The sequence below is a fragment of the Apteryx mantelli genome, chromosome Z (assembly GCF_036417845.1).
Source record: "Apteryx mantelli isolate bAptMan1 chromosome Z, bAptMan1.hap1, whole genome shotgun sequence".
Taxonomy (NCBI): Eukaryota; Metazoa; Chordata; class Aves; order Apterygiformes; family Apterygidae; genus Apteryx; species Apteryx mantelli.
The window spans coordinates 85,043,453-85,056,413 of NC_090020.1; the positions used below are offsets into that span (position 1 = coordinate 85,043,453).

The 12,961-nt window shown below is 42.9% G+C and overlaps 1 protein-coding gene across 2 annotated transcripts; it reads left to right on the forward strand.

The window, feature by feature from the left end:
* Positions 1 to 6,303: 6,303 nt before the first annotated feature.
* ELAC1 (elaC ribonuclease Z 1) lies at positions 6,304 to 12,537 on the forward strand. 2 transcript variants are annotated; one of them, XM_013955216.2, is made up of 5 exons: positions 6,304 to 6,398; positions 6,557 to 6,701; positions 8,421 to 8,599; positions 10,234 to 10,701; positions 11,522 to 12,537. In XM_013955216.2, exons 3-5 carry the CDS (start codon positions 8,443 to 8,445, stop codon positions 11,989 to 11,991), a joined length of 1,095 nt encoding a protein of 364 aa, XP_013810670.1. In that variant the 5' UTR covers positions 6,304 to 6,398; positions 6,557 to 6,701; positions 8,421 to 8,442; the 3' UTR covers positions 11,992 to 12,537. The 2 variants fall into 2 exon arrangements, with proteins under 2 accessions (XP_013810670.1, XP_067172495.1); XM_067316394.1 differs by lacking the exon at positions 6,557 to 6,701 and having other exon boundaries at positions 6,390 to 6,398.
* Positions 12,538 to 12,961: the final 424 nt, after the last annotated feature.

The window sequence follows — 12,961 nt, forward strand, 5'->3', positions numbered from 1 at the left end:
CTGCTGATTTCCAGAATCATTTATTTTTGCTTTTAATAATCAGCCTTCTAATTCTCCTGGCATTGTCACGCTGCGTTATTTGTGACATCGTTAGAGAATTTGTCGAGAAAAAATAAGGAGAACTTCAGACAAATCCAGCGGTCTAGTGGGCTGTTTTGTCTGATGATTAAAGACGCACATGTCCAGGCTTCCTTGCTTCATTGGCCGCTCTGGTTTTTCAATGTGCTTTGAGGAGCAGTGCGGTGTGCACATGCGGAATCCGCAGCAATATTTGTATTCTGAATTGTCATCATTGCGTGAAATCTTCTGTCAGGAGAAATATGAGCTAGTTAAAATATATCCTTGGAAAGTCTGAAAATAATATTAATCGCTTACTGACTTTAGGAAACAAAGCTATGCTGTTGCATCAGAAATTATATCGTATAAAGGCAGAATCTGAAGTAATCTACAGAAATCCTTTAGAGGGAGATCTGCGGTAGACTCCAAGGTGATGCGCCAAAGGACTTTTGTTTCATTTGTTTATTTTTTTAAGGTTCCGTTTCTTCGAAGTAAATCAGCAAGATCGTTTTCTCCCTTTAGTTTGCATAACTCTGTTTTCACAACAGGACTTGTTTTTAATGTTTTTATGATACCACTGACTTGAAGGGCTCCTCAATGGACTTGGTTGCCACCTTGAACAAAAGACTCCTCCCCGCAAGCTGATGAAGCTAAACCCGAAGGTGTTACAGGCAGCTATAGACACGCACGCGTACAGAAGTTTGCCCGAATGTTTCTTGTGATCCCAGTTCGGCATACTTTTAGTTTGAACCCAGTGAATATAAGACTTGAAAGATCTCATGCTTAGAAGTTGTAAGCTGATCACTTGATCCCCCCCTCTCCCTATACAGGCTTCATTTCTCGGGTATTTTGTATGAAAACAAAAATTGCTAGTTTAATTTTGGCTCCATTTCCTCGCAGTGATAGTACTGCACATTTGATACAGGTATCACAGTGTGCATTGCTTTTCATTTTGTTCACATCTGCTTTGAATGCCCTTCGTTATTTTATATCAGCATGCAACAACAAATTTTCATAGTCCCAGTCTATGACTTCTCTAAATCTAGTCTCCATTAAAAAAAAAATGGCATGTCAGGAACAGAAGTGGAGATGATGTGCCCTCTCCTACTTTGCTGCATAAAGACAAAAACCTGACAGAAATAAATAAATACATGTAAGAAAAGTTGCACTGGCAAAAAAAAAATAAAAATAGATTTAAAAGGGATGTACTGGCAAACTTGAAGCCAGAACCAAAGAGATGAAGTAAATCTTGCTCAGAATTTACCTGTGGCGGGCATACGCCTTGTGCCCTCATTTACATTGGAAAATGCAGTCTCTTCAAAAGCATGTAAAATAGGGCCAAAATAGAACAGGAAACACAGACTCTGTAGCCCCTTAAAAAGACACGGTCTCCTCCTTATTGCCTAGTCCCTGATTTTAATATAAAGGAGCGTGAGGGGAAAAAGGATGGTGAACTTTTGGAAGATTTCACCTAAGCAAGGAAAGAAGACTGATTCTATAAACACAGAAAGCAGTGACGTGGGGAAAGAACAGCCTATTCAAACAGGTGAAAAGCTGGCTGGTGGGGCTCTAGATGCTACCTTGCCAAGCTGTGTGATTTATGTGGTTTGCAACTTATATATGTAAGTATATATACAAAAAAAAGACCAACACACACGATGTTTTTACAAAGAATGCTTTTTTCATCTATTTTTGCTATGCTTAGTTTTTAGTGTATTTAAATATGTGATCTTACTGAAAAATTATTTATTGAATTATTTTTACTTTCTGAAAATCCAACTCGTGCTGAAGCACGAACTGAAAGCCTGTTGTAGCGAGGTTCTGCATCGTTGTGTTAAAGCGTATCAGCAACGCACACCTCCTCACTTCTGACAAAATATTGGTTACTTGGAAGAGTAACAGAGATATCGCAGGCACTGATCTTGTGCCCTGGCTGAGACTGATTGCAGAGGCAGGGCAGGCAGTCTGTAAATATAACTCTGTGTTACAAAATAAAGATCCACATCCATCTATTCGGTCTGATTTTTTTTCAGGCAGTGAGCGCAGCAGCCGTTGTTTATAGTGAGCGGGCACTGACAGCACTCAGGGTTTCAGAACATCTGGCACTTGGGAAAATAATATTCCCCGCTCACAACAGGAGTCTTGCTTTGGGCCAGAGTGGTTTTGGTTCCCAGAGGAAGCTACCGAGCAGACATTTGGCAGCGGCTTGCCTCAAGGACGGGGAAGGTGCCTGTTTTGCGAAACGCAGTTCTTTCTCCTCCTGGCCTGGGCTGCCTGCTCTCTTCTCTATGCGGAGGCCAAGAGGTGTTGTCCAGAACTGGCTGATAGCGGGATTTTCCTAGCTATAAGCGTTACTAGGTAATTTTTATGTAAATCCCACTGCATAGGTGAGGAAGAACTTAGTTGTGTTTTTACTGTTATCTTTGACTGTGAGGCTCTAGTTACGATATAGTCATCCCCCAATGTGGCTGTAGATGTTCCCGAGGTCTGGAGTAGCAGGGTCCTGATTGCATCTCCCTAATCCGTCCCAGTTATGTCAGCTAAGAGGTCCCAGCTGGGCTTCATCTGCACGCACATCTGTGTCCATCGTGTAGTCAGGCTCTGTTGGTCGTCTAGAGCTTGAAACAGAGACACTGTAGGGTTTTGCCTTCAACTTACAGCCATCGGTTTCCATTTGCAACAGGTAACATGTCAAGTCACAAACTTCTAAGTGTGTTTCACTCTCCCATCTTTTTCAGAATATTTTTAGGTATATAGATTCATCTTCAGATTTGATGAACTCTTCAAATCTAATTAATCTTTGAATCAATTAGCTAACTGTTAACTGACAGTTAACTAATTAATTAACTAACTGCTCATCTTGCCACTTAGGAAGGCACCACAGTATCCCTTTTCATATTCTACTTAATCTGATTGATTTTTTTTTCTTTGCAGGCTTTATCAAAAGCATTTATTAATCTGTATCAGTACAGAAAATTCTCATATGCAGCATGCAAAGACAAAAAGCTTTCACCAGGATGCATTGTGTAACATCACATAGTATAAGTTAAGCTTAGGTTGTTTTTTGAAAATTTTTGCCTAAACGATGACTAGTGTTGTAGCTCTTCACACAGCCCTAGTGACTTTTGCCCTCTGAATGGTATAGAAACATGTCTTTCACGTCTCTTCTGTTAGGATACAATTCTGGAGGTACAGGACATTTCAGAGAAAAATACTAAGCATCAAAACCTCCCATTAAAGTCAGTAGAGCTGAGGATGCTTAGTCCTTTTCAGGGCTGGCTCAAGACTTGTTCCCTTAAAATCAACAGGAGCAGGGCTGGGTCTTTTGGCAGCAACATCTAGGTGAGGAGAAGTGGGAAGTCTTTAAAAAGAAAAGTAGCTAAGGGAGTGTGGCCTCACTTTATGAAATATGTGTGCTCTCATTCAAAGATGTTACAAAGCTTTTTTATATTCCTGAAGCGTATGCCAGCGTGCCAACAGCTGGCACGTAGAGGAAGACTATTAAAATGTAGTGTCTGATGTATTTAAAACCAAAAGTGTGACTTGCCACGTACGTTCTTGGATATGTTTGTTAATGCTGATGTTTCATGATGTTGTGTTTGTTTTCCAAGCTTAAAATGAAGTGACGCTTTACATGCAGATCAGTGTTTTACAGGTTTCCCTGCGGTAGGTGTGTGTGTTTTCTGTACTGTTTTTTCCAACACGCTGTTGTGCAGGAGGGGGTGAAGTAATCCTATGTCACGCTCTTCTGGTAGAACCTGTAAGTAAGGGAGAGAGACAAAATACCTTGTGTATTTTTTTCATTAGCAGCCCTGTTTAGTGAACACTCCTGTAGGAGAATTGGGATCAGTACTGTTGTACAGCTACAACTATGAATTTTAGTTCAGCTGACTCTGGATTTAGTTAAAATTCAAGTTGTCTTCTTTCATTTGGGGCTTGCTCCAGCCCTCCTCGATGTTAGAGGTGCAGATGTTAGTATCTCTGTGATTTAGATGAAGTAACCTACCAACTTTCAGATAGGGACAGTAAGAACAAACCAGTTTGGGCTTCAGTTCTGTCTTGGCTAAAAATGCTATTCTTGAATTTAAGAAGAAAACCACTGTCATTTTAGGACTTTTTTTAAAGTTGATGCTCACTGTTACAAAGCACACTGCTATCCTGTTTTGTAACAAATGTACATAATATGCAAGGACTGGTATTATGTTGAATACTGGAGCAAGGAGAAAATCTAGAGCAAAGCTCTAATTACACCCATTTGGCAGCTGAATTTGATTAACGCAATTCAGTTGCCTCTGGTGAAGGGACATCTAATTCTGTCTGTATCTACCTTGACCTACCTACCTACTCTTGAAATATTACGTTACCATGGTATCAGCCTGCAGATGTTCTCGGTGAAACACAAAGAAAACTCCGCACACTTCAGGCCTCTGCTTCCCGTCGCCGCTCCCCGAAGTGCAGCACTTGGTGATGATACAGCTCGCTCGTGCCCGCTCCCGAGGGATGCGTGCTAACAGCTAGATCGCACGTGGGGAACTCGGTGTCTTGTGGTGTAGCGGACCATGGCCAGAACTCATGAAAACCTCTCCTGGGTGAGGTGTTCGACTTGCCGGCGCTCCGAGAGCTCTGTACGGTGTGCACAAAATGGGCACTGGACTGAACTGAACATAACCCTCCGAGTATCTCAGGCTTCGACTTACCCGTCCTTTAAATAGCTCCTTTCTAATAAAAACGGAAATAACAATACTGTTCAGACCGCACAAACATAGCAAGTTTGTCAGTTTTTCAGGAAATAAAAATGGGAAAATCACTTCTATCTTAAGCACATCTGTCTTACACGAGTAAACATAACTCTGTATCGCAATGCTTGTGAGAACAATTCCAGTCTGATCTGTCTAGGGTTGACTCAATCTAGGAGGGTCATTGCTCAGCTGAAATTAAAATTGTATTTGAATGTGAACTGTTTTTTTTTTTTTCCTCCTTTATAATATTGTAACTGTTGAAATGTGTGTTCTGGTCTTCTATTTTCTTAGTAAAACACATTCTCTTTGCCTAAATGACATTTGATTTTATTTATTCTAAAACAGTAATGCTTGGCCTATACAAAATTGGTACGAAAATAACTACAATAGCCACTTTTTTTCTCTCTTTTTTTTTTCCCCCCCTTAATCTACTTAAGGACATTTCTGTCCCTTGTAAGTGATCAACAGATGAAACAGGTACTTAGATTTTCAACTAAACAATTAAAATTTTAGAGCAGTTTTTCTAGAAATAATACGTCTAGCTGTTTTACAGTGCGTCACATTAACAGGCCTCCTGAAAAGGGACTTGAGCACCGTTACGTGCGTTTTACCACACAGAGAAGGCGAGGACAGAGGGGAGGTGGCCTGTCCCTCGCCACCTGGCGTGCTGGAGCCCCAGGTGCCGCGCTCTGCCCGCGAGGCCGCTGGGTTCCCGATCAGCGCAGTTGACGCCTAAGGAGACGGACGTTCTGGTGACAAAGCACGTCTGGTGGCATCGTGGCTGCCTCATCCTGCGGCGACAAGAAGGGAGGAGGACTTCATTAGTCAGGGAGCAAGTATTTGCTGTGAATCGTCAGGGGTTAGGTAGCTGGGGATCCTTCCAAAGAGAGGTTTTAACAGGCCCTAGCCACCATGCGCGCGGTGCGGGCAGCCGCCAGCCTCGGCTCGCTGGTTCGGTGTGTTCCCTCCCCCCCCCCCCAAAAAAAAAAAAAAAACAAGCAAAAAACCACCCCCAAACCACCCCCCGAAGCCGCAACGGCAGGGGAGGGAGGGCAGAGGCAGGAAAGGCTCAACCCCCCCCCGGGCCGGGCCTAGCGCCGGCTCCGCCTCCAGCCGCCGCCGGGCGAGGTAGGCCCGGAGCTGCCCCGAGCGGGGGGGAGGCCGGGGGGAGCCGAGGGGAGCCGGGGGACACTGAGGGGAGCCGGGGGGGGAGCCGAGGGGACACTGAGGGGAGCCGAGGGGCACTGAGGGGAGTGGGGGGGAGGCCGGAGGGGAGGCTGGGGGGAGCCGGGGGGGGAGGCCGGGGGGCGGATCGAGGGGAGCCGGGGGACACTGAGGGGAGCCGGGGGGAGGAGCCGAGGGGAGCCAGGGGGACACTGAGGGGAGCCGGGGGGGGAGGCCGGGGGGGAGCCGAGGGGACACTGGGGGGAGGCTGAGGGGACACTGGGGGGAGGCTGGGGGGAGACCGAGGGGAGCCGGGGGACACTGAGGGACGTTGAGGGGAGCCGGGTGATACCGAAGGGAGCCGGGCTGCTCATTTACCTGCGCGTCAAAGCGGAGGTGGTGCCGGCTACAAGGCCTCGGTGTCTCAGGGCTGCCCTGGTATTATTATTATTATTATTATTATTGTTATTGTTGTTATTATAGCACAGCAGGCCGTGCTGCTCCGGGTGGAGGGAGGCGGCGCGCGCAGGAGGCAGGTGCTGGCCCGTGCGACCGCCCGCTGCGGCCTCCTGACAAGTGGCTTTTCCCCCCCCCAGCTGCGCAGGGCGGCTGCGAGGCGGAGGATGGCCAGAAGATAAGCCGTGAAGGGACAGTTTTTCACGCTGGGTGCGAGTTTCCCGTAGGAGAGCAAGAAAATAAGCCGTGAAGGCCCCCCCCCCCATATTGAACATCCCCCGACAGGTTAGATCCCTCACAATTGTTCAAATTAAAGCTTGCCGTACCTGTAGTGCTGCTTTCGGAAGAATCTAGTTGTCTTCATCGTGGTACTTAACTACCTTTTGCTTTCTGTTTGGAGAACGTTGCCCGTTCTGCTCGTTTTTTTGCTGTTTCCGACAAGGGGAGCGCTGCGGTTGCAGGAAGAAGTTAGGACGGCAAGTGATCGTAACGCCGGACGTGGGCTTTGAATCCATATAATCAAGCCAGTTTACAATATCTTTACAATATCTTTATCTATCTGTAATCAAAATGCTTTTACAAGAGGTTAAACTTTGAGCCTGCCTATCGGGAAACCTGGGCTACGCGTTGCTGCCTTTCCTGGAATATTAACCTATAACCGATGGTCTGCCGCTGTAGGGGAAAACATAACTCCACACTGTAAGGTCCCCAACCAGCTCTGTCTCTTATTCCACTTAGAAAATGGTAGTCTGCTCCTATACAGAGAGTAACGTTCTTCTGTGAAGGAAGCAAAATGTGTATTTCTGCCTTTTGGGGATGTGACAAATGTTTCTCATCGGTCTCCCCCCCCAAACTCAGGTGACCATGTGTTGCAGCTTAATGTGCTTCAGAGATCCCTGTCAATATAATGGGGAAATGGCCTAGAAGTTGTGGCAATTGCTATAGAAATAACTAAACCTGAGCAGCTGGTAGCTCTTTTCCTTGGAAGGTATTTGGGGCTGTTGCAGTAGCCGGCTTGTTGCGGCACTTGCAGTGTAAAACCATGTGGAAATGCACCTGAAAATGAGGTAGAAACTAAGTCTCAGGAGACTAATGCTGAAGAAAATGCAAATATATCTCATAAGGCAAGACAAGTTAAAAATCAATCATGAGCTAGTCGAGCTTCTAACAAAGCGCTTGAAGGGTTGTTCTGCTTGTGCACACGAGTTAGGCTCTTTATGCAAACGGTATAGTGAATAAATACACAGCTCACGTATGACAGCTATTTATATAGATCCTTCCATGACAATAGGTGTCACTTGATGTATTACAGAGCCTTTAGGCTGCATAAAGATTTTGTAGTATTTAATTTTTTTGCTTTACACGGATGAGTAAAACATCGTTTGCTCTCAAAGATATCTTTCCCAAGGCAAAGTAAATCAGTGTGCCATTGCCTTTTGCGGTCTCTTAAGTTGTTCTGAGGGAAGTGAATCTTTCCCCTCTATTGTGTTGGACTGCCGACTGCTGCGGTCCGCTAATGGCTTTTAAAAGTCAGCACGGGCTATTTGATATTAGTCATTCTGGAAAGGCTTTTAAGAGGAAGTGCATGCCTTTGGGGAGAGAAAAATGGTTGAAGGAACACTCCTACAACCAGACAACAGGAAAATTTAAGGTTAAAAGAAGTGGAGAAGAAAGAAAGAATAGCAGTTTTAAAGATTAGATTAGAATATTTCCAGCTGGTTAGGATTTTTTTTTTTTTTTTCATATCTAGGTAGTGAACAAAGGCCACATCTAATATTTGGTGTGTATGTTTGCAAACCTTCCATTGAGATAAAAAGGAAATCTGCTGTTTGTAAACATTGTGTTGTCCCAAAGTCCTGCCCCAGGGAAATGGGTTTTTTTTTAAGGGAAGGGGAATTTGATCCTCGCACTAAAGTAAGTAGGATACCTGCACTTAAAGCAAAGATGTTTGTTTCTTTCCCAGCAAAAATAAGCACGTTCAGTGACTTAAAATGTCCGTTTCAGGTGGCAAACTGACCTATTTAAAATGTCCATGGATATAACTTTCCTTGGGACGGGCTCAGCGTACCCCTCTCCAACAAGAGGCGCGTCGGCACTAGTGCTTCGCAGAGAAGGGGAAGGCTGGCTCTTTGACTGCGGAGAGGGAACTCAAACGCAGTTCATGAAAAGCCATCTAAAAGCAGGTTAGTGGTGTTGGAAGTTACTGTGATGAGGGGAGGGGAACCGTTGCAGAAGATCTAAACAAAAAGTACTTTGTCCTCCTGCTCATGTTATTTGAATATACGCTAAACAGGCATGGGCACCTGGATGTAGTGCATTTGGGTGGTGGTTGCTGAACCTGCTGTGCCGTAGTCCTTAGTTGCCCTTTGGTAGAGAATTATGTTCTAGAACCAAACTCTCCTGAATTCATTTTTTTAGGCCTCGTGATTTCAAGCGTGGACCACAGACCTAAACTTGCATGGTTCTATATCTGTCTGAAGACAGCCCCAGTCAATACCTGCTATCAATCTTACTGTCCATAGATATTTTGCTTTTGTTTTTGCATAAAGTTGTATTAGCTTTTTCATTTTAACAAATAACGGAGGAACCCCACTTGCTTTCAGTCGTTGTGCTTTTGCAGTCTCCAGCAGCAAGAGCAGACTTCTGGCTTTCACAGATGAGTTTTAAAGATGGAATTATCAATTATAAACACAGAAACAACCTCCTGCTCCCCCAAAATCTGAAGCTACCATTGGATTTAATGTCATAGTGAATAAACCGAAGTACTGATTTTAACTAAATTCTTTAAAGTTAAAGAGATTGTTAACTTTCGCACAAAAGTTGCTTGCTCCTAATTGCTGATTAAGAAGACACTGGTTCCCTGACATCCTTCGGTTCACAAATTGCAGCACTGAAGAGGTTGCGAGTCAGATTGTTTTTCCCCTTTGTAGACAGGAGCACCTGAAGTGATCTAGGTAATTAGAAGCTGGTTAGCTCAATATGAGACTAATAACTGGAATAATGTATCTCATTTTGATGTCCCTTTTGTTTAAGTACGACATCTGTGGAAAGGAAGGCAGAAAAGGCCACCAAAAGACTCAGTGGCTGGAGAAAATGCTGTATAGCAAGGAAGAAGGAACTCCGTTAGTTAACTGAAGAGCCCGATGCAGCTTGATTAACATATATGTATCTTTAGTAAGAGAAAATTCTGGGCTTTTTTAATCTAAAAAGGACAGGGTCCAGTGCCTGGAAGTTGGAGTGAGGCAAACTCAGACTGGAAACAAAGCACAAATCTTTAAATGAAATTTTTCATCTGTTTGAAACAAATTAGGTAGGGAATGTGGAGTTCTGGCTCTTTAAAGAACTTTGAAGCAATTTTGGTTCTTTTTTGAAATTATGATCATTTCATGTCTTGAATTCAAAACTAGAAACAACACAAATGCCACCTTATGTTTCTCATGAGTCCACAGTTTCCATGTAATGTATCAAAGTGCAGCCACTTTCCAGAACTGCTTTGCATTTTAATGCGGCAGATGTCACCAGCTGATCCAGTTCTGTGCTCTTAGCACGTTTTGCTTAGAATTAGCTAAAACTAAAGTCTCAGCAGTCTTTTTTGACAAATCATTTGTAAGTCAAAATAAAGTTTGTGTGGAAAGTTATCACTGTAGTGGAAAAAAATACTTAGTGGTTTGGGATTTAGTTCTTAAACATGGGGTTTTTTTTCATTTCCTGCCTTCCTTTCATTTCTTTCTCTCCTTTTTGCCAAAAAGTGATTAATTTCTGAGTTGTCATGGCGTTCGCTTATTTTCTTCTTTTTCTTTCTTGTTCTAATCAATAGGTAGAATTACAAAGATTTTCATAACTCATCTTCATGGAGACCATTTTTTTGGACTTCCTGGCCTGCTGTGTACACTGAGCCTCCAAAGTAGCCCTGACCCAAACAAACCACCCGTTGATATTTATGGACCATTAGGACTACGAAACTTTGTGTGGAGGGCTATGGAGCTCTCCCACTCGCAGCTTCTGTTTCCTTACGTTGTTCATGAACTTGTACCGACACGAGACCAGTGCCCTGCAGAAGAGTTTAAAGAACTTTCTTGCCTGGACAGAGATGATGTACCTTCAGAGGAGGCACAAGGCAGAATCGTCCACCTGGATCCTGTAGAAAACTCTTACTTGCTGGTTGATGATGAGCAGTTCGTTGTGAAAGCATTCCGTCTCTTCCACCGCATTCCTTCGTTTGGCTTTGTAGTGGAAGAGAAGCCACGGACGGGTAAACTCAATGTACAAAAACTGAAAGAAATTGGTAACTACTTTGACTTATTTTTTCCTCTTTAAAATTGTTTGATGCTTTGGAGATCAGTATTTTGTGGAACTTATTCCTGAATGCCTTTATGGTATTACTGCTTCTCACTGCATTTGCATCAGAGCTCTAACTGCCTTCTTACACCTATAGGAACTGTTAGATGCCTTCGTTAGACCGAAAGGGCTTGTTCTGATAGCAGTTGTGTTCATACTGCAGCTTCAGATGCTGAGAAGTCATCAGTAGGCAGCAGATGTCTAAATGCGTGTGTTCAAGCTGAGGGCTGACTCCAGTTTTCAGCAATTGTAACAAAACTGGGTTCACTAGCAGCAGAAATCTTTTTATGACCACCTTTCTAGGTGTTCTAGCAAATTAGAGCTGTGTATATCTCTCCATAATTCATTTTAATTCCATTTTCTAGTAAAAACATTTTAATACATTATACCAATGCAGCAGTTTGAATCGGTGTGTCATGTTACTGCCAAATAGTATTGCAGACTACTCTCGTACTGAGAAGAGCAAACAAGTTCAGAAGTTAAGGTTTAAAAAGCATAACATGGCTTTCAGAGAAAGGTATGGCAGAGTATTTGCATGACTTTATTCACTCTAATAGGAAGAATGTAGCTTTTTTCAAAAGCACCTTCTGTTAAAGTTACAAGCTTTTCATTTGTATAAAGTATGTGAAATGTCAATTGCTACTTATATATTGAGGTTGTATTTTTTCAGTGAGACAGCTCTACATGTAGTGTATCTCTTCTTAAAAGCTCTTTGAAACCCGACAATGATCGTAGCACTTACTGACTCTTTTGCTTTTATTTACCAGGAGTTCAGCCAGGTCCTCTATATGGAAAACTGAAGAATGGTATTACAGTTGTGCTAGAAAATGGAATAACTATTTCTCCTTCAGATGTCTTAGAAGACCCTATTCCTGGAAGAAAAATTTGCATTTTAGGAGACTGTTCAGGGGTGGTTGGAGATGCAGCCATGAAACTTTGCTATGAAGCAGATATATTGATTCATGAAGCCACATTGGATGATACACAAGAGGAGAAGGCCAGAGAGCATGGTCACAGCACTCCAAAAATGGCATCAGATTTTGCAAAATTGTGTAAAGTTAAGAAACTGGTTTTGACTCACTTCAGTCAACGATATAAACCAAGTGCTCAAATAGGCGAAGGAGATACTGACATAACAGAACTGAAGAGACAGGCAGAGTCAGTGTTAGATGGACAAGAAGTAACACTAGCTGAGGATTTTATGACAATAGAAGTTCCAATGAAAAAGCAAAAATAGTAGTATTAATAGGCTCTACATGAAGATGAAAACTAGGCTGGTGTTCAGTCACACTTAGAACTAACGGTAGGGTTTCTGGTATCCGAATTAGTTCTTTGGTCCATGGAGAACAGCTGCAAACTGGAGAATGAATGGTGGAAAGAGTACCAGGTACAGTTATCATTGCTTTTGAACAGAAAGAAAAGAAGGTAGTCAGAAATCTGGAACTTGGAATAAATTCTTAAGTGATTGCTGCAGACTCCTAGGCTGGCCAGAAATCGGAACGCGTAGGCATAAGCCTTCCGAGCCTAGACGTTTCACTTACGCTAAAGAAAGACTCCTAGAACAGACTACTGGATTATTTCGCTTAATACAGTCTTCAGGAAGGTTATATTCTACACCAGAATTTAAAATATCTTGCCCCTGTTACGAGCCTTTGAATAACATCTATTTCAAACTTGTATACAGTATTTTGTAACTATTTATCTGATTTCTATGTAAGAGGACAACAGTAATAACGTAGCGTAATAACGCTAAAACTAATAAAGTATTTATAACTCTGCCAAATATTTGTAGCTGGTGGTGTTGCTATGCCCAAGTTGAGGAGCTTTTACAAATACTCCCTTCGCATATAAAGTTTTCACGTAAATAACTGTAGTTTAGGCCTCCTGTCGGAGATGAATCACTCTTAACAATTTGATTCACTTAAAACTCGGAAGTGTGAGTCCTAGGTTTGCCTACCTGTTCCCTGCAGCACTGAAGTTTTGAAAGTATGCTCTGGTGGTCTTTAGGCAGATAAAGAGTAATCTTTCCTAATGTGTTCCTCCAAGTGTGTTTTCAAAGGCAAATTGTTCTGATAAAATCATACTATTCTGATAAAAGCATATTTCTATTGGTAGAAATACACCTACAGGAGGAATTTCACCTAGATCTGTTTCTGCAATGACTTTACTCTTTCAGTTTAAGTGACCTGTAGAGCAACTTCAAATCT